Genomic DNA, 26,468 nt, shown 5'->3' on the forward strand with positions numbered 1-26,468 from the left:
TTCGGCCTCCCTGATCACTGGAGAGGCCCGGCTTCCCGCAACGTTCCAGCTTCGTCATCAAGCCAGAAATGCGGGGCCTTTGAACCACAATCGAAGCGGCGTCCGTCGGACTCGCGGCTAAACAAGAACAGCAACGAGCCATCAGAGAGCCCTCTTCCATGCCTCTGACCTCGCACTCAGGCATCGCACCTAGCGAACATTGTCACGCTCTTCCGCCCCTCCGCACGGTGGACGCTATCCCGCTTCAGCACCACGAACACTACTACTACTTTCCTGTGCTCCCTTTCGCAATTATTTTGAGAGTGTCATGTGTTTATTTTGTTATTTATGTTTTTGTTTCTCCTTTGTCATCATTTTTTAGCAGCAGTAACAGGGCTGGACTGAGGTTAGCAGTCGCTCATAGCAGCGTCATTTTAACTGCATGGGTGACGTCCGGCTGCCTTTTGCAGGCCGGTAAAGGGCAAATTTAGGAGAGGGGAATGTGGGAATTGAGGCTAGCCCGCTGCCTTTTCGTGGGCTTTGCCGCCTCTTCTGCCTTTCTCATGTCCCGACATGTCTTCCCTCCTTTGCTGTCTGCCATGCTGGGACAGCGGAGTGACGTTTAACCCCCCCACCCGGTAGCGGATGTTGACTATGGCGCCGCGCGGTGTCTTCCGAGAGGTTTTCGCGCGCTGCGTCGGAAGCGGGCAGATAGATACCCTCCAGGACTGTAGACGGTGAGCCACGCAATCTTTTCCGTCCGTCAACTCCCGTCGCTCGGGGCTCGTCGAACATCGCTGACGGCGCCTCGCGCCCGAGGCGAACGCTCACTTTTTGTTGCCCCACTACGTACGCACGGCCGAAGGGTGGTACGGTGTCCTAGTGCGTGGCCTAGCTATGCCGACCCGTCTCCTTCCCAAGCCAACGCCAGTCTTTTGCTTTTGCTCGGGCAACCGGGCCTTGGTCCCGGTGTCTCCGTGGATCACCTTTACTGCACAGACGTGCTCATGGCACCCTGTGTAGTACTTTTATGCCCGTGGCATGGATAAGCCTATTTGCTTTCCCGCCGCGCCTTTGCAACGGGCTGTACTGCGTTTGGTCTTGCCACAGACAATAAAGTGTTGCGACTTTGAGCAGTATCGAGTTCTCGCCATGGCGACGGTTAACGCGTGCCCTGCGGCTCGCTAAGACCGGACCCACGCTAGTGGTCGTACTCCTTCGGGATACATCTCACTACAACACCAATACTGAATGGTTTTTCGTTTCTCCAGCCATGCGCAGCTTTCACAGCAAAAATGATCAGAAAGTGCTCAAGGCCATGACAGGCACTGACGGAGGGTCTTGCTCCCTTTCACCCCTTTCCCCACTCCCGCATCGCTTTCAACAGGCTCACTGGGACAAAATGAGAGAGAGAGCACTGAAAGCATGTCAAAAATCTCTGGAACTTCGCTTGTACTGCAGGGATTCTGAAAATTTAGTCGGATGTCGATTCATGAAGCAAGATGCCCTTTTAGATAGTCATTACGTGAACAAGTGCTGCAGAACCCTATGAAACGCCATGACCACTACAATACTATGAGTTTGTGTAGGGTCTTGTTTAGTGCCACTTTCAATTGATTTATATTAAGTGCATGGGGGTACAATGATATAGATGTATCACTGACACAATCAGTGATGTGTCTATTGTACCTGTATATCTTCATAACCCTCCAAATATGAATTCATGCATGTGCATTTTTAATATGTTTTTACATATGCCATATGTCTTGTTACCAGTGCCCATGCAAGGTAGTTGTGGCATTTATATGCGAGAAGAATAAAAGCAGTTGTTAGCAAGCATCTCTTCTATTCTTGGTTTGTGCTGAAGTTATGCCATGGCCTTCCAGATTGTAGCTGTGCCGCATGCTCTGCCCTGCCATTCGCCGTTACAACCACAACTCAACCGGCTGCACCCCAAAGCAAGGAAATGTGCTACACAGAGTTCCAGTGCCAATGCTGGGAGAGCAACTGTTTCTGCTTCTCGGAGTGACTTGAGCTCTGGATCCACACAGACTCTCATAGGAATGTTTGAGCACACTGTCATGGGAACAAACTTGCTAAAACAAACAGAAAAACTTGCCTTGACATAAAAACTTAACATTAGTTTCCAACTCCGGAACCTCTTGCTTGTATTGCATTTTATAAACCTTGCACTACGTAGCAATCAAATCTGATTCTGATGCAACTAAAACATGTGAGGGTGCTGACACCCCATGTAAAGTTGTTCGCGCTGCGTGGCGCACGTGTCTCACACAGAAGCTGTATTTCGGGGTCACAACTATTGAGCGGTAGCTGGCGTTGTGTTTGCGAGAGTTGACCACCACTATAATCATCATCATGGTTAGAAAAACGTTAGCACCAGCGGTGACCCCTAGCGGCAGGCAAGCCTTGGTGGTGGCAGAGAGAGTTGAGCAAGTCTCTTTGGCTGGGGGCGTTTGGCGCAAACAGTTATCCCTCGTAGTGAACCCCTGGTGCACGGAACCATGGGTCGTCTGCCGGGGGCCCTTGTGGTCAGTCAGGCGTTGCCAACACTGCCGTGTTTGTCATGTTGTTGTTGAGTGTTGTTTAATAATGTATAAAGATGTCTTAGCGTATTGATCATGATTAATGTTATAATAATTCCGCTGACGATATCGTCGTTCTAAAATTAGTTAAATAAATGTATGTGCTAATGAATTTGTTCCGACCGCGTATACTGTGTCAGTTGACTCCAAGAACGTGCTGGCGCGCACGCCATTTCGAGACCCCACGGACATGAGTAAAGTACTCTACAAGCAGCTTAAATCCACATAACAGTAAATAGGAAGGGTGTTCCACAAGTGCTTACCAAGGTTTCTTCTAGAATTACTGCACAAGCACCTATGATCACCTCTGGTATGCCCGCTAGTGACTTTGAAAAGGTCGTTAAGGTTAAATTCAATCCAATATTTCAGTGCCAACACTACAGCCCTTCTGAGCTCTCAGCAGTTGTTCAATCTGTCTATGGTGATAGAAAAGCAATACACGATGCTGTTGGTACAACTCTCCTGCATTGGCCATCATGGCTTGATAAAACATGACAGTGACGTTTGAACACTGCTTTATGTAAACTTAAACTTCACTCAGGACAAGACACCAGAGTCGAAGCAAACAGAACGAATGCAAGCTAACAAATGATGATGAAATCACAAGGACTCGCCTCCTAGAATGCGCATGCACAAAAAAACGTCACGACGGTGTGATGATATTACACTCCCACCCCTCCTTAAAGGGCCAGTCAACAGGCTCAGACTTCTTTTTTACACCCCTCAAACTAGCTCAGTAATTCACAGAGTAGACCGCTGTGATCCCACCTTGTGAATATTACAGAGCTGCACGCCACACCGAGCCTCTATTTCGAAAAATAATTCCCGCACTCCTTTCCTATGCCTGACTAATGCTCCTTGCATGCGCAGCAACCACAACTCGGCGATCGGCGACGTGACACTGCACACAGCTCGTCGATTGGTTTAAACCAGGTCTCAAGAAACAGTAGTGAAGTCAACGACAGTTCCTGTTCCCACCCACAGCTATGACAGAGCGATTCAACCATATGAGTTGCGAGACTCTCCATAGGCTCCATGCATTGAAATCCGGACCCTTCACTGACCCATTTTTTGGAAGTGAGCAGACTGGCATGCCACCTGTTAATCAGCACACCCACTATTAAGCGCATTATTTGTGTTTTGTGTTGCTGCTCCCAGATGGTGCGGCAGTCTGCTCCATAGAAACCGAACTTCAGAAAAATCAGGACAACTTCATGTCCAGGTATTGGAAAGCAGTTTTGCTACAAATCGTTGTCGGCTGCAAATCAAGCGACTGGGCTACGGAGAAGTACCGGCTCCGGGTAAACAATAAATAGCCAGGCATCGCAGCAAGCGAAAGTGCATTGCGACTGATCGAGATCGCCGATGACGTCAATCACTGATGTCTTGTCACATTGCTGAAGAAGGCGGAGTCACAACGACGGGCCACGCCATCTTCTCCTCTCTGAAGGAGAAGGGTGACGAGGCTGCGCAAAAATTTTAAATCAGCTTAACGCAATGTTCCAGCCCCTTTAACGTCCTTAATATAGTATGTATTCACAAAATTCTTGCGGCAGCATGTTCACAACATAGAAATGCAAATATTTTTCTTTACAACAATTTTTGGACATTGGGGTTGACCCCTATCTAAGCAAGAAAATGCAAGGTTTTTCTTGAAAAGATACACAGATGCTCTGTCGGTGCATGTATCAGGGCCATGTCTGTGAGGCTTTCAGGAAGCTCTTTGGCCCTTCACTTGCCCTAAATGGTGCATACTCGCATTGTTCGGAAAGACAAGGCTGTGTGATGTAAATCAGTCTTAGTCTGCATTCATTCTGTCTGCCTCTACTATGGTGTCTCGTCTCTATTGCAGTTTAAGTTAACATAATATGTCTGTTACAAGCTGCCACTCTAGCGTCGCCAGCGCGAAGTCGGCGACGGGAATGACAGCAGGTTGGTTCGTTCCGTACGCAAGCAGGGACAGTGAAGAGATCAGAGACGTGAGAAAACAAAACAAACTTTACTCTAGTGATATTGCAGCACACGGGATCTAATACAACACTTCAATACAACTAACAAAATACATCGACACTTGATACAACTAAATAAATATATAACAGAAACAATAAATCAGCTTACGAGAGAGAACTATTACAAACTACACAAACTAAAAAGAATAGAACGACGGAGGAGAAAGTTCGAAGATATAAACAGGTGAAGGCATACGTGTGATGACCGGCAGCGTTGTGTCCTCGACGATCGGATGTGAGAAGTCGAAGAGATTTCTGGCACGACTGCGATGTCGGCGGTGTTGCAACGCTGGTGGCTCCGGGAGGCTAGTGCTTGCAGGTGACTTCGAGCAGGTTGAGCTAACTCGAGGCGAAGTCCCGATGTCTACGTTGCAGACGTTAATATCGCGTCACAACTAGACGAACGGCTAAGTTTAGGTGGCCAGCCGATACAGAGCCACACTAAAAACTTCTAGATGAGATGCTTGTTGATCTGTTTCTACACCATCTTGGTCAGCGACTAGTCTGCCTAGCAGGGCAAAATCCTGCGCTTAAATATCCCTTGTGTCTCCTCGCTCTCTTCCTTGGGGACAAGAGACCTCTACCTGGGTCCAATCATGCGCGTTTAATTGATGGAAACTCCGCCCCAAAAATATTTTGACCCCACCACCTTTTTTAATTGGGAGAGGGCCCTCAACTAGCGAGAGTGACAACCTGTCGGGTTGTTGTCATACGGCTTGGCCACCAGAACGTTTCCCACGCTTTTCCCCGTGGGAACGGTCAACCGTTTGGCTCTCAGCCGGTGTGTCTCGTAGTCTAATCCTTGTTCGGGGTATACCGCGGCCTACTACGACCTTGCACACGCCGCCGCAGTTACAAAAGGGTCGACTGCCGGCGGCGACGTTCTAAGAAGAGCACCCCATTCTGCACTTCTCGGCTCCCTTTCATGCGCCGCCGTTCTCACGGTCAGTCGGGGAGTACGGCGCCCGTTACTTGCGGTGACGCGGTGTCGCCAAAAATGGCCATCCGTGACATTGCCCCCCACTTTCAGAATGTTATTCATAACATTTGTTCACACGGAGGGGAATGTTTCGACAACAAGGAACAAAACTCCACCAACAAGGGAGACATGAGGGCTGTCCCTCTCATACACAACATAATTAGGCAGAGTGCATCAAAGTAACAACAAAAGAAAAAAAACAATTGTTAGAGTACCAGCTTCAGTTACACGCAACAATATCAATGCGCCATACAAACAAGAAGAGGCAATAGCCGTGTACGGCAGCCATCAATACAGAATACACTGCACGAATGTATACAATGAAACAAAACGGAACCGGTGCGCTCCTCTACTGTAGTGCAATCCTTCAATGTGCATTACAACAAGTAAAAACAACCAATGCACCAAGCAAAAAGAAAATAACTCAAAATACACTTCTTATACAATTAAATACGCACATACAAACAGAAAACAACCGACGAAAGGAAAAAAAACAACATGCTCATAGACCTCAAGAACTATATCCGGCTCAAGTAATCGGCTCCCACGTTTTCGCTACCCTTAATATGCGTAATGGTGAACTGGTACTCTTGGAGTAGTAAACTCCATCGAAGTACTCGAGCGTTCAGCTGTTTTTCCTGTTGGATATAACTCAGAGGCTGGTGGTCTGTCTTTGTTTACGGCCGCCAAATATTTGCCTACTACTGAACACTAAGCTATCCAGCTTTCCTGAAACTTTGGCCTACGCTGTGGCCAAAAATACTCTTCGTTCGCTCATTCTGAAAAAAAATTTACTGTTTTACTTATATGATCACTTGATCAATCGTCTTCAAAAAAAAACCAACAACACTTGCACTGGTTTATGCTAAAACCGTGCCCCAATGACTCTCAATTCTGAATGCGCGCAACGACAACTGTACCGTGTCACGCCAATCTTAATCAATTTACGAAATCCTTTGGTTTATGCTAACATCTTCCTCAAATGCTCATTCATGCCACATCCCCCTGGCAGTGAAGGCATACGATGCCACACTAAACCTTTGAAAAAACTAAAAAAATGACACATTTTCTCGGTTTTTACCTTATGCAAATCTTCGCACTCATGATTAAACTAATTCGATGCTAACTTTCAGCCTTTGGCTCGGCGGTTTTCCTTCTGAACAATTTACACCGCATCACGTAACTTGCAAAAATTATGACTGAAATCTGCATCTGCAAAGCAACACTAAGTAACCATACTTAGCACGCACGTGCAACAATTCTTCAAACTGACCGCCCCCCTTTTCTCAATTAGATTCGCTTGAATCGCACACGATGGGATCGCTTTCCCGGCGGCTTTCGAGCACGCCAGAGGTTACAAAAAGCACGAACGCCAGACTGTGTCCTGCTGTCACGCCTCATTCTGCATTTGGGCCGGCTCCCCTCAGGAATGTGCAAGGGACGCCAGAAACAGGGGGGAAGCCTGGGTAATAGTGTCTTTGTGGTCGCCCCCACGCAGTACTTAGCCGTTGTGCCTTTTCGACTTTGAACCTTCGGGGAAGGCCGCTTTCCCGAAGTCGTCGAAATGAACCGCGCGTTTCGTTCGGGTGACGCACCTCTCTTTCCCCCTCCACACCTGGCTCGCCGTTTGTGCCTCCATGAACGCCACCATTGACGTTTTTTGAAACGGATTAACGGCCTAGCCTTGCGTCTCCGTCGAGACGGAGTGGGACCAGCCCTAGGTTCGCGCAGTGTGGTACGCTTCCTCTTCTTTCTTTTTCGGTGATGTTTGCGTACCTCCTTTCCCTCGATGTCATCATCATGTCGCTTCGGGACCTCAAAAGTTGGGAAGCTCGTTGGAGCTGGTGCTAGGTCTTCCCTCCCGATAACGGTTTTTGAACTCTGTGTCACGACGGACTGTCGGGCCAAATTAGCTTTGTCAACACCGATGAATCCATCAACTGGGCCCTCTCCGACGGCATCGCTGCATTCCTGAAGCGTCGCGTCCTCGCTCTGATTTGCCACTGTTCTAATCATGCCTACATTTGATGATGTCGAAACGTACTCTTGAGGCACGAAGGAGGTTTTCAGCATCTTACTGGGCCCATTAGGGCTGCTGGCACTCTCCTCATCCACGCAAGGAGCGTCTTTCGACATCCTCTCTACCTCCAGACCAACCAAGGCCTCGTTCTCAGCATACTCTACCTTGATGCCTTCTAGAATATGCGGGCACTTTTCTGGCACGATCTCTGGTTCTAGCACTTCCTGCCACACTTTAACGTTCATCGCTTTCCGACGCGCCTCGCTTTCAGACTGTTGTCTTTCTGTTTCGCGCTTTCTTTCAGACTCTTGTCTGAGCTGCTCTTCTTTTGTCCAGACAGACGTTCCGAATATCCGGAGCATCTCTGCCTTAACTACCTCGTTGTTCGCGTTCTGCTGACTGAGTCGCGCAACAGCTTCATTTGCCTCGCAAGGCAGAACCGTGAGTAGCCCTTGACACCATGTGTCTCGCTCAAATGACAGTTTCTCGCCGGCATCGCCGTGCTCACTGCTGGATCGGCTAACCCTGCTACCCTCACTGAGGCGAATCTTTAATTGCAGTAACTGCACTTCCCGTTCTCCGGCTTCCCTTGCCGCTTCTTGTTCTTTCGCCCTTTCTTTGCGCTCTCTTTCCTTTTCTTCGCGTTCTCTCTCCCTTTCTTTTTTTCTTTTCCCCTCGGCCCAGTGCCCGCTTTTCTATGGCCTGCGCCTGTTCCTGCTGCTCCTTAATCCATTGTCTCAGTTCGGCGCCCTCGAGGCCTAACTGTTTACCGTACGCGATCCACTTATCAAAATCCATACACTCCTTACTGCAACTGTCACTATAATGCCACTATAAAAACAGCGCAATCATTGCAGGATGCAACCGCTTCAACTGTGCGGCTCTATCACAATGCTGTCCGCACGGTTCTCGTTCACCCCTCACTGTCTTACTCTTGTACGGAACGTCCTGTCTCGCGGACGCCAGTTTTGTTACAAGCTGCCACTCCAGCGTCGCCAGCGCGAAGTCGGCGACGGGAATGACAGCAGGTTGGTTCGTTCCGTACACAAGCAGGGACAGTGAAAAGATCAGAGACGTGAGAAAACAAAACAAACTTTACTCTAGTGATATTGCAGCACACGGGATCTAATACAACACTTCAATACAACTAACAAAATACATCGACACTTGATACAACTAAATAAATATATAACAGAAACAATAAATCAGCTTACGAGAGAGAACTATTACAAACTACACAAACTGACAAGAATAGAACGACGGAGGAGAAAGTTCAAAGATATAAACAGGTGAAGGCATACGTGTGATGACCGGCAGCGTTGTGTCCCCGACGATCGGATGCGAGAAGTCGAAGAGACTTCTGGCACGACTGCGATGTCGGCAGTGTTGCAACGCTGGTGGCTCCGAGAGGCTAGTGCTTGCAGGTGACTTCGAGCAGGTTGAGCTAACTCGAGGCGAAGTCCCGATGTCTACGTTGCAGAAGTTAATATCGCGTCACAACTAGACGAACGGCTAAGTTTAGGTGGCCAGCCGATACAGAGCCACACTAAAAACTTCTAGAAGAGATGCTTGTTGATCTGTTTTTACACCATCTTGGTCAGCGACTAGTCTGCCTAGCAGGGCAAAATCCTGCGCTTAAATCCCCCTCGTGTCTCCTCGCTCTCTTCCTTGGGGACAAGAGACCTCTATCTGGGTCCAATCATGCGCGTTTAATTGATGGAAACTCCGCCCCAAAAATATTTTGACCCCACCACCTTTTTTAATTGGGAGAGGGCCCTCAACTAGCGAGAGTGACAACCTGTCGGGTTGTTGTCATACGGCTTGGCCACCAGAGCGTTTCCCACGCTTTTCCCCGTGGGAACGGTCAACCGTTTGGCTCTCAGCCGGTGCGTCTCGTAGTCTAATCCTTGTTCGGGGTATACCGCGGCCTTCTACGACCTTGCAGACGCCGCCGCAGTTACAAAAGGATCGACTGCCGGCGGTGACGTTCTAAGAAGAGCACCCCATTCTACACTTCTCGGCTCCCTTTCATGCGCCGCCGTTCTCTCGGTCAGTCAGGGAGTACGGCGCCCGTTAATTGCCGTGACGCGGTGTCGCCAAAAATGGCCGTCCGTGACAATGTCTTATCAACAATACTCCCCAACACACGTTTTTTCACGGTTGTGAACCTATTCAGTGAAAGGCATACTCCAGCCATGTCAAACACGTATTACCAATTTCTGGCAGTCTGTGGCTTATTGTGTGACTAAAGTACCAGCAATGCCTCACCCTGAGCCGGTGTGGGACGCGCCTTGGCCCGCGGTGACGCCGGTGTGGTAAAGTCGCATGACTGGTGCTGCATCTGGAAGAGCAGCACGGGACAGAGGCGAACCAGCACCTCAGCCACACTTTGCTCAGCTGCTTCTGGGAACAGCTGGAGCAGATCACCCACAGGAAGGCACTGCAAGTTACATCACTGCATAAGAAAGCCAGCCAACAGCAATGTTTATACTGCTGTTTGTGGCAATTCCACTAAGAAACACAGGCCAGAGAGTATAGTAAAAGGTTAGTAGTACTCGCTGTTGTTGGGCTAGCTAGGGTATGTCGGGATTCAATAGTCAACTTCACACCTAAATCACAACCACACTGAAACATGAAGAAAGACATAGGCAGGATGGGCACTCTCTTGCAACTGTTTGTTCTTTGAGAAATACAAGCCAACAAATCCGATTCTTGCCAATGCATGCAAAATGTACTTAAGCCATTGTTTACTTAATCAAACTATCAGATACTTTCTATATTGCCCTTGCAGGTAGACTAAAATTCCGCTTACACAATTACAACCCTGCTTCTGTATGAAAAACCACCCCAAATTTCCTGTGTTACCTTGCCTTTTTTTTCCGAAATCCACACCTCTGCGAAGAGCCATACGATGTCGCATGTGTGCTAAAATGTGCACCGTCTTTGTTGATTACATGGAGGGCATGCTCGCTTGCTCCATCATTGAGGCAGCACCCTGTCTGGCCATATAACTTTTTTGCGCACGTTGGTTGGTACTGCGAACTTACAATTAACTCGAACTGCTGCTCTGGTCCCAGTACAGCCCTATGTATTTCTAGGGGGAGATAATCCGAATGCATCGATATCCCCAGTGGTCAATTCAAACTGGGATTTCTGGTTTTCATTGCTCCTTGCAGAGGTTGCCCAAAGTGATCGAAATCTATTGCAAAACCAAACCAAATGTATGCAAAGCAACAAAAAAGCAGCATTTATCAACAGGTGAGAATTCACATGCTCTAGGGCAAGTTGCGAACGATGCTCATGGAACTGGTCAATTAATTCTGTTAGGGCTCCATGAACTTAATACTCACCAGCCACAAACATGTAGCAGGGCTTAGTTCATGATCTTAGGGTGGCTTCTTTGGGATCTGCCCAGACAGTTCGGGCAATGTCAACTCATTCAAGCACCTGCCCGCTATTTCTGCTTAACTTGAGCAAACTTATAGTCCCTTTTGAGTCTTAATTGCCAGCTTTTACAGTATAAATAAGGCACAAGTTCAGAAGAGACGAGAAATCCTCAAACTAGACGTGTCGCTGGAGCAAACATTTTAGCAAGTGGACTGATTCCGGCCTCACATCCTTTGGTGGGAGTGCACGGAAACTCAGTGCTAATGAGATGGTGGGCTTTGGTTGCATAGCGAAAAAGTCCCGCACACCGAGTCACAACACAAAAAATTCATCAATGATTTCAATACTGCCTAATGAAAATTCGGAGCAGAGCTCAGTATCGGGGCAAGGCCAACTTGTTTTGAAGTTTTGGCTTTCTGCAAGGTACTTGCTATGCCATAAATCACAATTTTTGTGAAATATGCCAGCACTGACAAAGCCATTAATTTCCTTCTGTGGGTAAGTGAAATAGCAACTATACACCTGTAAGGCACTCTGGTAATGTGGCTGACAAAAACCAACAATTACGGCTGGGCACTTTTTCTCGTTGTGCAATCATCATTGTGTCATTGCTCGACATGAAACCTACATGCTGCCCTTTTGAAAATAAGCTTCAAGCACCACCGTGGCTTTCTGGCCATGCAGGAGGCCCAGGTTCAAATAACATTTGAACTTACATATTTTCGTGTTCTTACCTCAATTTTTTTTATGTCTGCCAGATTCACCAACGACGGCAACAACCGCGGCAATGCCACTAAACGCAGGAAAAAAGCGCCCAAGAGCTGTGCTTTTAACAGACTAACAAGTGACTTTTATTCTATAAGTTTCTTCTTATTTCTTCTTCATTGAGTGCGATGGTTATTGCATTACTGTGAAAAAATTAACCTGCTATGCAAGATGAGACAATGCATCGCTTCAGGTAATGATTTAATCGTTCTTATGTAAAGGGATGTATGGTGCCGTGTTGCTCATTCGCAGCGATTACGATCCGGAATATATATACATGCTTTGTTCGAGTCAGTTATTAGTCTGCGCTAGTCCCTGTGAATTTTTTAACAGCGAAGCTGTTTTTTCTGAAGGCTTTCATGTCCAAGGGGGAGACTGTCGTAGTGAGATTTATCCACAGAAAGTTCCACTCCTCCCACTTCATTCAATCCTACTAAATGACACCAGCCCTGCTGTTAACGCGATAGCGTTAATGCACATGTTTCACACCGATTCCGACATCGGTGTCGTTGGTTGTGAGCGAAAAATCATCTTTGCATGACCGAAAAATCGAGAAAGATGCAAACACAATAAACAATAAAAATTCTGGGTCTGAGTAGCGATCAAACCTTGGTCTTTTGAGTGGCAAGCGGGTGTTCTGTCAAACAGCCACACCTCTGCTTGTAAATACAGCTAAAACAACTTCCTCTGCTTGGAAATGCAGTGAAAGTAACTTTTATGTTTAACAAACAGACGCATCCTGTATACATGCTCCACTATACAACACGAAATATTGCCGTAACAATGCGTACTACAAGCGTACATTGCCATCGGGCATAATAACTTGATAGTTCAAAGGCAGTGACTTACTACAAAAGGTGCACACGCTATTGCACCCTTAAGGCCACGTAGTGGGTGCATAGCAAGTGTGAAAAGATTTCATACACTAGGTGTTAGAAGTACGCACTAGGAACAGAATATCGCTAGTGCCCCAACTTTATTATCAGTGTCCACGAAGGGGAAATGGCACATTAAGGAGCCAGCCTGTTGTATCCTGTTGCCGTTGCTTGACGCAACACAGGCAGAACGACATATAACACAGCCAGCTGTGACAAAGAGAAGTCTTTTCCCCTCTTGTTCTGCTTTGATGTTAAGTGGAGGAGGCAAATAAACTCAGTGAGCTTAGCCTGTCCCCAGATCATCTGGCTACCCTGTGAAATAAAAAATGATAAAAGAGACACAACACAGACCCCGGCTTAGCAAGAACAGGAGTTATTCTCACATTGTCTCTGTTCTCGATTTATGCCAACCAGGGTTACCACATGATGCCGTGCTAAGAGGCAAATAATAATCAAAATATAAGGTCAAATAAAGCAGCGTGGCTCTCTAAAAAATGCTAAAAAAACAAATTTTATCAATTTTCTCATTTTTGAAAGTATGTTATATATAATAAAAAAAATACCACTGAAATACGAAGGGTAGCAAAAAAACTACTTTAGTTATGTTGTAAATACAAAATAGTTCAACCAAAGCACGTATTTACTCTTTAACGTCATTTCCGAAATAGCTGCTATTCCACTGAATGCATGTTTGCAGTGCATGATTAACATTACTTGTTGATTCTCCCAATGTATGCCTGACTTCAAAACTCATCTACGAGAAGTGATGAACACACACGCTATTGGTGAATGTACTGATCACTAAAAAAACTATATTTGCTGGGAAAAAAAGCTTGACAGGTGACTGAAAAATTTTGCAAAAAAAAAAAAAAAAGAAGCCACTAATTAGAAGCAGAACTGGGCACTCGCCAACACAGGAACGATGTCAGGAGAATGAAAATGCTGCGATCTTGCAGTGCACAACGACAAGAGTGACACTAAAATAGACACCAAAACGAATCCAGGAAGGAGGCTCAGGTCATCGCACATACGGAACGCCCCAGGGAACGGGCACATCAACCATCCGCTGGCAACAATGCCCTCTGTACAGCCTTTGTTATGGTATAGAACAGATGAGCCACACTGAGAGGATAAGCTTAAATCAGGGAAAAAACAGCGCAAAATTTTGACAGGGCCCTCACACAATAATAACCAATAATGAACCAAAACCACAATATGAATGAGAGATGCCTTAGTGGGGGGCTCTGGAAATTTCGATCCCCTGGGATTCTTCAACGTGTACTTAAATCTGAGCACACTTGCCTCAAGCATTTTAGCCTCCATAGAAAATGCAGCCTCGTGACCACGATTCGATTGCGTGACCTGGGAGTCAGCAGTCCTCAACCACCATCTCGTGTATCAACAGGACACACATGATGAAAAAGAGCCACAACCACAGCGCCAACTGACTTCACTTCTTGGCATGTGGGCACACATTACATTCGAAAAAAAAAAGAGAAATAAAATGATTTAGTGCCCCTATCTCTTGCCGACACACATCACTGAGCACCACCAGCATGTCCTTAGACATATCTTCCACAGTTAAAAAAATCTTGAGTTCAATCTTGAACAAGTGTCGCCCTTCTTTTTTTTTAATATATTACCAATATGCGCAATGACAGAACCAGCCCCCCACTATCTCCTACTGCCATTTTCAGTTTTATTCACTATTTTGGAAGTAGTGAATGCATGCATACTCACTAAAGCATTTCATTATAACCACGGGTGTGAATATTTTTATTCTTAGTGGCTCTTTTGCCACCATCTCAAATTTCACTCTATAACCGAGCAAGAACCTCCCTCCAAACCCTGTCAGATCTTTCAGCATAGGAGGGGTGCCTGCTCAGGATTTCACATTACTTCTTCTTGACACAGGGTCATAAACGGCATGCTCACACACTTAGTCTTGATCCATTTTAGTTCCGCCGCATTGATTATTTCTCCAGTTTTATAACCTTCGTTTCCTTTCTATTATTGTTGTTTGACTGTGTGAGCATGCCAACTCTGATCTTTTCACAAAAAGAAATAATTTTTTTTAATCATAGGTGATGCATATAGCACACATTTGTAGTGCTCAGTGATTATACAGGTTTCTTGTTTGTTGTCTATTTTTGAAGTCTGTTCTTACGCATAATTTTTTATTCAAAAGTATACATGCAAATTTTATTTGCATATAAAGTCAAGTAATGAACGGTGGTGAAGTAAAAAAATCCAGCAGTCAAGATTTGGTGTTGCATGTGGACGAATGATAGGGGCAATAAATCATGTTAGTTTTCTTTTTCTATGATTTGACTGTCCAGGTACACCCGCCTGAATCTTGTGTGAGTGGCAACTTTTTTGTGTGTCAGGGCCGTACAAAAGAGCCGAGTTGCAAATAATGTAAGTGCATGTCCACAAAGCATGCTCAGGTGGGCCCAATAGCGTGAGCAGGCGAATAGTTTCGGTCATACTGAAGATGAGTATTGCAGCCACAATCGAGGAAATCACATTAAAGATACCCCCCCCCCCCCCCCCCCCACGATAAGTCGTGCAACCTGGTTCATCTACCGTGCACTGATATGCAAGCTAGGTTCTCAAGAAAGAACCTAGCAGACGACGACCCCAGCTGTGCACGCTTTATGGGCATACGATTATTCTCACTATGTTTCCAACTCGGCTTTGTCGGACGGCACTGACGTACAGAAAAGTCGCCGTTCCAGCCCAATAGCTAGAGACTTGGCCGGCAGTACATATTGCGGAGGTGCTATCCCCCTCTGTAGTCATTTGCGTCACACTTCTCGGGGATGGGCCACATTTAAGTGTAACCACTGAGCGAGAGGTGGCTTGTGCTCGCGCGTGTTTTATCATCATCATAATTGGCGCAGTAGCACAGGCAGTAGACAGTTATAGTATACTGTGCTTAGTGGGAGAGCAAGCTAACCGTGATAGCAGGATCGAAGTGTGCATGCGCAGATACATTCGTTACCTGCACCTCTTACCTTAAGTACGCTATTTTTCAGATTTAACGTTACCGTGTTAACGAAGTGTACGTAAACATTGCAACCGGTTCGGACGCCCGCTTCGAAGTGATTTTGACGTAGTTGTTGAAAGATTCACTTTTTGTGCAGTGAAAGACTATTTATAAAGATTTCACTTGCGTTCAGTTAGCTTCGATAACCAAGTATTATGAATAAGCTGGCATAATTTTTGAAATAGCTTTCCATTTCGAACGTGTCTAGGCTTGACTAAAAGATCGATGTAAACAAATCGGCAACATAAATGTTCTCACGTTTGGTGCGTGGTTAGCACTTATTTACTTTTACTATTACTAAAATAAACTAGTAAATATGCTTCACGCTGTGACACAGGCAAAAAAAAAGTTTAGTTTGCTTTTCTTTCTCACCTTTTTTTTAACTTATCAACCTTCTGTTAGGTGGCGCCACCAATCCCGCTAGGTCAGGTAAACCACGTAAAAGCTATCCCGCTAAACTATAAGATGCTGTCTGCAACGAACATTTGCTGCACGGTAACGCCATGTCCTTGACCTCCGCTATCACGCTAACAGTAAACTATAACTGTCTAGTGACGCCTGGTAACGGGGCTCGGTGGCGGGGCTCGGTGGCGGCACACGAGACTAGTGTAACCAAGTTAGCGGTTTTTCCACTACATATAGCAGGTTTTTATTATGTTTAGCGAGTGAAATTTCGCACTGCGGGAGGTAAGATTTTCGGCAGTTTTGAAGACATGTTAACTTTTTCCAGCGGATTTTTATCGACGGACTAAACACACGAAAGTAAAGCAGTTGAAATTAATTTCGTAAAAAGTCCCTGTGGCACTGACCATCCAAAGTACCCAAAAATAAATTTTTCGATCATCTCTGCCAGTGAAAGCACAAAACTAGATTTGCAAGACAGAATGCAACGTCATATATATATATATATATATATATATATATATATATATATATATATTGCTACGTTCCAGTGCATGGAGCTGAAGAAGACGAAGGAGATAGACTGGCGCGAGCTAATCTGTGTGGCTGGCGCTGCTCGCCTAACCGGCTGAAAATACATCGGTGACTACCCCTCTGAATCAGTCTCCTTCCCGTAACATATTTGGTGGAGGTGCTGAGTATATATATATATATATATATATATATATATATATATATATATATATATATATATATATATATATATATATAGAAAGAGAGAGAGAGAGAGATACATACATGCATACACATGCACGCCCTCGGGCCTCAAGAGAATCCAAGGTGCCTCGTTTTCCTCCTATTCACCGCGGCTCACATATGGGGGATAGGCCAAGAACTGTGTGGTTTTCGTATGACAAGTTTTTTCTTAACTTTGACCTCAGGTGATTTACTAGTTGGCGTAGTGGTTAGAGCATCCACCTCACATGCAAAAGGTTTGTGGTTCAAATGCCGATGCCGCGCAGTTCCCAACCGGATAAAAAAAAAATCCGTGTGGTGATGGAACTGAATTAAGAGGCCTGGGTTGCGGCAACCACCACCGGGAACGCACTCGCTCACCAGAAAAGGATTGGCCACTACCTCCCACAAGCATATGTCAATTAACTCATGGCCCTCAGTCCCCAGCAGCTACGAAGCAACTGACTACGGCGGCGGTCAGATCTGAAACGTAGCAGAGGTTGCTAAGAATCTCTGGATCCGGACAGGCCGCCATTGGAACCTGAAATTGGCAACGTTTAACGCTAGAACCTTATCTAGTGAGGGAAGTCTAGCTGTACTATTCGAAGAGCTAGAGAGTGTTAAATGGGATATAATAGGGCTCAGTGAGGTTAGGAGGACAGATGAGGCCTATACGGTGCTACATAATGGGCACGTCCTTTGCTATCGGGGCTTGGGAGACAGAAGATAACTGGGAGTGGGGTTCCTAATTCACAGAAACATAGCTGGCAACATAGAGGAATACTATAGCATTAATGAAAGGGTGGTAGTTATCGTAATTAAACTGAATAAAAGATACAAGATGAAGGTAGTACAGGCTTACGCGCCTACATCCAGCCATGATGACGCTTCAGTTGAAAGCTTCTATGAAGACGTGGAATCGGCAATGAGTAAGGTAAAAACACAGTATACTATAGTGATGGGCGACTTTAATGCAAAGGTAGGGAAGAAGCAGGCTGGAGACCAGGCACTAGGAGATTATGGCATCGGTACTAAAAACGCCAGAGGAGAGTTACTAGTAGAATTCGCAGAACGCAATAATTTACGGATCTTGAATACCTTCTACCAAAAACGAGGAAACTGCAAGTGGACATGAAGGAGCCCTAATGGAGAAAATAAAAATGAAATATACTTTACAATGAGTGCACACCCAGGCATCATGCTGAATGTGGAAGTGGTTGGCAAGGTATGATGCAGTGACCATAGAATGGTACGGTCTCTAATTTACCTAGACTTGAAGAAGGAACGACAGAAACTGATACGCAAGAAGCCAATCAATGAGCTAGCGCTGAGAGGGAAAGTACAGGAATTCAGAGTCTCACTTCAAAACAGGTACTCGGCTCTTAGTGAGGAAACCAACCTCAGCGTTGATACAATGAATGATAATCTGACGAGTATCATTACGGAGTGTGCAGTGAAAGTTGGAGACAGGGTAGTTAGACAGGACACTGAAAAGCTTTCCCAGAAATCAAAGAATCTCATTAATAAGCATCAAATCATGAAAGTCTCAAGTAGAACAGACAAAATAGAACTGGCAGAGCTTTCGAAGTTGATTAATAGGCGTAAGGTATGCGATATAAGAAGGTATAACATAGAAAGAATTGAACGCGCTCTGAAAAACGGAGGTAGCGTCAAAGCAGTGAAGAGGAAACTAGGGATAGGCAAATTTGGATGTGTGCACTAAGGGACAAAGAAGGCAAAATAACTACTAATATGGATAGGATTGTTAAAATAGCGGAGGATTTTTACAGAGATCTGTACAGTAGCCAGGACAACCTCGACCCAAATACTGTAAGAACTAGCAGTAACCCAGATGACACCCGCCCAGTAATGATAGATGAAGCCAGAAAAGCTTTGGAGAGCATGCAAAGAGGCAAAGCTGCTGGTGAGGATCAGGTAACATCAGATCTGCAGAAGGATGGAGGACAAATTGTGTTAGAAAAACTAGCTACACTGTTTACCAGGTGTCTTCTGATGGGAAGAGTACCAGAGTCTTGGAAGAATGCTAACATCATCTTAATACATAAGAAAGGCAACGACAAAGACTTGAAGAATTACAGGCCGATCCGCTTGCTCTCTTCAGTATACAAGCTATTTACAAAGGTAATTGCTAGTAGAGTAAAGAAAACATTAGAATTTAATCAACCAAAGAAACAAGCAGGATTTCGTACAGGCTACTCAACAATCTACCACATTCGTACTGTCAATCAGGTACTAGAGAAATGCTCAGAATATAACCAACCAACCAACCACTATACATAGCCTTCATAGATTACGAGAAGGCGTTTGATTCAGTAGAAATATCAGTTGTCATGCAGACACTGTGGAATCAACGTGTCGATGAATTATATATAAACATCCTGCAAGAAATCTACAGGGCATCAACTGCTACCATAGTGCTTCATAAAGAAAACAACAGAATACCAATCAAGAAGGATGTAAGGCAGGGGGACACAATCTCCCCAATGCTATTTACCGCGTGCTTACAGGAGGTTTTCAGAAGCCTAGATTGGGAACAGTTAGGGATAAGAGTTAATGGAGAGTACCTTAGTAACCTGCGCTTCGCCGATGACATTGCATTGCTGAGTAACTCAGGGGATGAATTGCAACTCATGATTACGGAGTTAGACAAGGAGAGCAGAAAGGTGGGTCTTAAAATTAATCTGCAGAAAACGAAAGTAATGTACAACAACCTCGGAAAAGAGCAGCGCTTCGAGGTAGGTAATAGTGCACTTCAAAATGTAAAAGACTATGTCTACTTAGGGCAGGTAATAACCGCAGAGCCGAACCACGAGATTGAAGTAACTCGAAGAATAAGAATGGGGTGGAGCACATTCAGCAAGCACTCAAATTATGACAGGTAGATTGCCACTATCCCTCAAGAGAAAGGTATATAACAGCTGTATCTTGCCAGTACTTAGCTATGGAGCAGAAACCTGGAGACTTACAAAGAGGGTTCAGCTTAAATAGAGGACGACGCAGCGAGCAATGGAAAGAAAAATGGTAGGTGTAACCTTAAGAGACAAGAAGAGAGCAGAATGGATTAGGGAAGAAACGGGGGTTAAGGATATCATAGTTGAAATCAAGTAGAGGAAATGGACATAGGCCGGGCATGTAGCGCGTAGACAGGATAACCGCTAGTCATTAAGGGTAACTAACTGGATTCCCAGAGAAAGCAAGCTGGTTAGGGGGAGACAGAAGGTTAGGTGGGCAGATGAGATTAAGAAGTTTGCGGGTATAAATTGGCAGAAGCAAGTACAGGACCGTGTTAACTGGCGGAACATGGGAGAGGCCTTTGTCCTGCAGTGGATGTAGTCAGGCTGATGATGAATTTACTAGTTTGGACTGCTTCACTCTCTAGCTAGGTTTAAAGAAAGAACTGTTACATTAGGGCAGACAGCTTCCACTCAAGAATTTTGTTTTTGTTCAGTACATACATATTTTTTTGTTAATATTGTGCGAGTTGGGCAAAAATGTTGATTTTAGCAGTTTTGAGGGCTTGTGTCATGGGATTGTAACTTCTGACTTGGCAACACTGCAGGGGACATGAGCTGCTCTTTCTGGCATGAAGGGGCTGGCGCAAATGGTCGTCTCTTGGCCGGGTCTTGCGGCCTGCGGTAACCCCAGGTCGTGTGCCGTAGGTTCCTCACGATGAGTCGAACATTGGTGACGCCACGTTCACGTTACCTTCTGTTTGTATTTATGTTGATTGAGTGATTGGAATATTGTATAAGGTTGTTTTAGCGTGTCACTAATTATGCATTTGATCCAGCTAGAGATATCATTGATGTAAAGTAATCGAATGAATGTACAAAGTGTTTGGTTTGGTTCAATCGCATCTGCTGTGTCCATTCGTTTTGAGAGAGTGGATCTTACATTCCAAGACCCCACAATAGGTGTCCACATGTAGAAAAATAAGATCAGTTGTAAGCTGGCACTGTCGCTGCGCTTTCTTCATCTCGTGCGTCCTCCCAGAATTTTTCGTTGTTATAATGGGGCCATCACAATTTTTTATCAAAATTTGTTATTTGGGTTAATCCTTGCATCTTCAAAAGCTCCCTGCAACAGTTTTTGAGCACAGACAGCAAATGCTGCGGATCAGTATTAGAGGTTACCGAGAACACGCCAGTCAAATATCATTGTGCAGCACCGCCCCCCCCCCCCCCCCCGGAATTTCACAATAAAATCTCAAAGTCGGCTAAAATTATTTTCTCCTCTTTAAAAATGAACAAACAAGCTCAAAAATCACTCATCACAGCCGTTGTATCAGCCAGTGGCTGATTCGAGCATGGCCAATTCGGTCATTAGAGGTTCTGCCGCAGGAGGCTGCGACATGTCCACACGTGCCCACACGATTGCACTGAAAAGTCGCATATTTGCAGATGGTTTTATAACCTCCAGTCACAGTTTCGTCTGCAGAGAGCTCAGAGTGAGGCGATATCCAGAATGGTTTACATGTAAACATAGCTGGCTACCTAAAATGTTTGCACATGAGCATGCGCTGACAAATATTATGAACAAAGGCTACCTCCAAAACGTCAATAGGCATGACCCCCAAAAATGCACTGCCATGGCAAGGACATCAGCTGTTGTACTCTCATGCAAGTCTGCCCTCTCTTTCTGTTAAAGAGGTCTTCTAGGAGAGAGCGCTCACAAGGATGGCGGCAGACAACACAAACTCATGATTCAGGCAGCAGTTGACAGTGTATACGAAAAGTAAGGCATGCTTCACATGTGGTGTCGTAGCACAATCTTTAAAATTGATTTTAATTATGTGTCTCATTACATTACCCATTGCTATTTCATTGATGATACTTAAGTGTTTCCCCAAATTATCTAGTCTTCATAACTTTGTGTCAACACTCTTTTAATATAGGCTGATGATGATCAGAAGCAGACACGAGTGAATGGTTGTTAAGAAAAATGGCACAGCATCTGAACACACTGACAAGCTATGTGCAACACAGAAATTCATATGAACCAATCAAGAGCTGCTGTGGATGAAGAAGTCCACTCAAAACAGAGGGGCGGCTTCTGTGATGTGCCCCTCATGTACACCTGATAGCAGCGCCTGTGTAAACCCAACACACGATCTATGCTGGTGCCTGAAAAAGATAAGGGTGCTCTCATGATTCTGAAAACAAGATGGAGATTAGGGAACCACTCAGCCATGGAGAATTCGCGAAGAAACATAGGTGCCTACGAAACTGCGAAGTAGCTAAGAATTACACTTCAAAGCTGTCGTGATTTTGGGGCATTTAGTAGCAGCAGGTCACGGAGACATAATAAATGTGTCATGGAAAAGGACCAAGCATTCGCATGAGCAGCTGTTAGCACATCTACCACTTCAAACATCATTTGCAAAACATTTTTGGCAAACGGCAGGTACTAGCATGAATGAGGCATGCCTGAAGACATAATAGATTTTAAATGCGAAGCATTTCTTAGCGAATATCGGCCTCTTTGGAAAAATTTACCTATTTAGCCGCCTACGACTATGCTCTCCTGACCAGATCGCTAATGGAATGCATACGAAAATTGGTACGGCATAAGATGCCCCTCGAGGAACATAAATATCAGGTCATATCATGAAAATCATGACGCACATGTCATGAATGGCATGTTTTACAAGCCATGGCCTTGGTGCTTTCGCTGCCATTTCGGTACTTGATATATATACCAAAATTGGCATGATGACGCGTATCTGTATGACTTAACATAAATGACAAATGGTACTATGAAAATCATGACTTGCATGCCATGCTCGTAGTGCGTTCGCGGCTGTTTCGCTAGCTATATAGAAACGTCCCATATTGTGACTGCGTGACGAACATTTTTGTTGTCAAGATAAAGGTTACACAAGTAGGCCACTCATAATGCTCAACTTTAACACGGAGGCAAAATAGCAGCACCAACCAATTTTTGCACGACGTCGTCGAGCATGCAAGCAGCGTCGCAGAGTTTGAAAGCCGAGACTCTCATCATAAGAAAAAAAAACAAGGCAACACGAAACCGTTTCCTGCGTCCAGCCACACGTCAATGCACACGCAAGCTTTCGCCGAGCCAATGGTTTTGCTCACCACGAACCTTTTCTTGACGCATTTTTCTTGGCAAATCGAGCGATACGAAACAATGCACCCGCCTGCCGTGGTATGCGCTTCACTGTAAGCACTGTAGGCACGCAACTGATCTCACCTCAGCACCCTCTTCGCAAAGAGCACTGCCGTTGAAAGGAGGCGAGCAGTTTACCGCTTCGAAGCGATGCGACAATCTCGACGATCGTAGGGTATTCAGTAAAGACACCAGCACCTCACTAGCGTTTCCTGCGAGCCTGTTATAAATGGACGGTTCGTACCGCCACAGGGCAAGTTCGGCAAGCCGTGTGACGTCCTCAAGTTCGGTGGCGGCATTGGCCAGCTGAAAGCTGCAGAGTACGAGCAACAGCGCGAGCGGCACATTACTGCACTGTTGGTCCACTCGGTACGACGCGCGGTGAGGATCGTTTGAAAGATGCTGCCACCGTGGTATAAAACACGGCGCCGTCCTCCAACGCACACAGGCCCTCCGCAACATCGCGCTCGCACGCGGCGTGAAAAAATCAGCGGCGACAGCCACTCATGCCGACCTTTAAACACGGCCCGTGTCGACGCGCGAACGGAAACCACACGCGCACCCGCCGCCGCGTCACACACGACACGATGCGAGCACTTGGCCAACTTCACGCCGACAGCCGTTTTCCGCCAGAAAACCGACTCGTCGAAAAACTCCCGAAAAACCCAGCATCACCTTTGCCATTGGCAGTAGTGGGATACACGACATCTGGTTTCGGTTTTACCCGCGCGCAGTCTGAATACGTCGGACATGAACTTACTTACAGCGCAACACCAAAAAAAAAAAAGAGAGAGGACAGGGAAGGAGCAAAAAAAAAAAAAAAAAGAAAGACGGCGCTGACTCACAACTGTTGTTTATTGAAAAAAACGGGGTGAAAAGTATATATATAAGTACTGGCAGCCTACATCACAACATGCGCAGAATACGAGGTGCACCGAGGTAGCGTTGTCACACTCAAGGCAATAAACAAGATTGGCCTAAATAACTTAATTCTTTTTCTTGCAGTGTGACGGATAGTTCACTAACGCACTTGCTACCCCTAATCTTTATATGATATGCCTCAGCGATTTCTCTTGTTAGCTGGTTAGGATGCTTGAAGATGATGGTGGTTCTCTCAAAAATGGGACGACAACCGCATAACCTGCAATGTTCCGGCAGATGAAGTCGCGCGATCCCTTGAAGAGGTAACTCATGCTCCCTTAAACGAACATTCACACATCGTTTTGTTTGTCCCACGTAATCCCTACCACACGATAATGGAGTTAAATACACAGCTTTTTTTACCCATGCGATGTACTTGTTCTTATGATTCACAAAGCATCTCCCTTTGGCTTGTTTCTCCTCAGCGCATTATCAACCACCGGGCAAATGTGACCTACCTTATGTTTGGCGGAAAAAGTAACGTCGACACCATACCTTGAGCCTAAATTTTTTAGCCCATGCGCCAATTTGTGTACATAAGGAAAAACTGCTCTTTTTCTTTTTCCATCAGAATTTATCTTCAGCTCCTCTGTGTTTCACAAGCTTAACGCTCCGAACCATCGACTCACACACAGACGAAATCACCTTGTCGGGATACCCAGCATCTACTAAGTGTTTCACCTGGTTATGAAAAGCAGTATTCGACACGTGCACACAGGATTTCCTGAGCGACTCATTTAAGATTGTCTTTGCAATCGCCCTCTTCACAATCTTAGAATGGCCAGACTTGTAGTTTAAGATAGGCTTCACTGATCTTGGGTCATATTTCCACCACACATGGTTTTTACCAAAGATGAGATTTAGGTCAAGAAACTGTAGCTCGCAATCCTTACAGACTTCGTAATTGAAGGTGAGGCCTATACCATGCTGACTGAACAACTTGAAAATGTGATCAATGTTCTTATGGTGAATGTAATTGTGGGAAAAAAATTACAAAATCGTCGACGTAACGAAAAACAGCACTGCAGCACTTACTAAGGTGACCTTCCAGCTGCCTGTTAATGTAGCCTAAAATAATGTCACTAATAATAGGGGCCACACTCGACCCTATGCGGACACTAGACTTTTGTACATAAAGATCCCCCCGCCACGACACAAAGGCACTTTCAAGGGGTAAAATGACAAAAGTTCAAGAAATGATTCTAAAGAAATACCGCAACCATCGATGAAAAATTCTTCATCATTGTCAAACATAATGCAGGCTTTTACGCATTTCATAACCTGGCAATGTGGAAGAGAATAATATAAATTTTTCACGTCGACACTGAAGGCGCTACGTAGGCTCATCGAGTTATTTTTGAGGTACTCGCACACAGAATCCGAATTTAGATTATAAAGGAAAGACTGCAGGCATGGATAGAGGATGAGGGGGTGCTGGGAGAACTGCAGAATGGGTTTCGAAAACACAGGAGGTTGGAAAACAATCTGTTCTCACTGACGCAGTGCATTGAAATAGCAGAAAAGGAACACATGCCCCTGTGGCTAGCATTTTTAGATATCAAGGGAGCGTACGATAGCGTGGTTCAAGAGGACTCGTGGGGAATACTGGACACACTAGGTGTGAAAGATGCAGTCACTAATCTTTTAAAGGAAGTCTATCAAAGTAACAAGGTAGTTATAAAGTGGGAAAAACAGGTATCCAAGCCTGCAGAGGTGAAACGGGGGCTTAGGCAGGGTTGTCCTTTGTCACCCTTGCTATTAATGACGTACCTACAAGGATTAGATGCCAAATTAGAGAGAAGTGGACTTGGCTTCAACCTCTCTTTCGTCAAACAAGGAAAACTCATTGATCAGGCACTACCAGCTAGCATTGAGGTACGCAGATGATATAGTGCTAATGGCCGACAACAAGGAAGATTTGCAGAGATTGATGGACATTTGCGGTAATGAGGGAGATAGGTTAGGTTTCAAATTCAGTAAAGAAAAATCAGCAGTCATGATTTTTAATGACAATGAAGGTAGTGAGCTTAGAAAAGCAATGGGGCCGAGTACCTAAGGGAACACGAAACATACGTGTGGTGTTTGCGAAAGACGTAAGAAACACCGGCAGCACACCGTACAAAAAGACGTTTATTATACGCAACACATCGAATATATACATAAAAGACAGACGCGCTCCCTGGGGGTGAAAGAATACAAAGTGAAAACCCAAACTGAATATAACAATACGTGACGACTAAAGGTAACAGGAATGCAGTGGTAATGAAAAACAGGGCACTGTGGAATTACAATAGGTATGATGTTGAGAGGAATATAGAAAGGGGTCATGGTTCCTGGTCTGACGTTCGGCAATGCGGTCTTGTGCATGAGATCAGAACTTCAAACAAGATTAGAAATTAAGCAACGTGAAATAGGTAGGCTTACTTTAGGAGCTCACGGTAATACACCAAATCAGGGAGTAAAAGGTGATATGAGATGGACATCATTTGAGGGCAGGGAAGCTAGCAGCAAAATATAATTTGAGAAGCGATTGAGAGAAATGGAGGAGGTGCATTGGGCTAGGAATGTTTTCAGCTACTTGTACATGAAGA

At 45.3% G+C, this 26,468-nt stretch overlaps 1 protein-coding gene across 5 annotated transcripts in view; it reads right to left on the minus strand.

Annotated features, from left to right (window-relative positions):
• LOC119167678 (metal cation symporter ZIP14-like) overlaps window positions 1-23,582 on the minus strand; it is a 107,041-nt gene extending 83,459 nt beyond the window's left edge. Inside the window, exons 1-2 of one of the 5 annotated variants that reach the window (XM_075876072.1) lie at window positions 23,041-23,582; window positions 9,859-10,030 (exon numbers count right to left, since the gene is read on the minus strand). In XM_075876072.1, coding sequence (XP_075732187.1) covers window positions 9,859-10,030; window positions 23,041-23,418 — 550 coding nt within the window. In that variant the 5' untranslated portion in view covers window positions 23,419-23,582. Of the gene's footprint in view, window positions 1-9,858; window positions 10,046-12,591; window positions 12,828-22,761; window positions 22,990-23,040 lie in introns of those variants that run through there. The other 4 variants (XM_037419198.2, XM_075876075.1, XM_075876073.1 and 1 more) reach the window with 4 other exon arrangements.
• Window positions 23,583-26,468: the final 2,886 nt, after the last annotated feature.

Source organism: Rhipicephalus microplus, chromosome 10 (assembly GCF_043290135.1).
Source record: "Rhipicephalus microplus isolate Deutch F79 chromosome 10, USDA_Rmic, whole genome shotgun sequence".
NCBI classification, from domain to species: domain Eukaryota; kingdom Metazoa; phylum Arthropoda; class Arachnida; order Ixodida; family Ixodidae; genus Rhipicephalus; species Rhipicephalus microplus.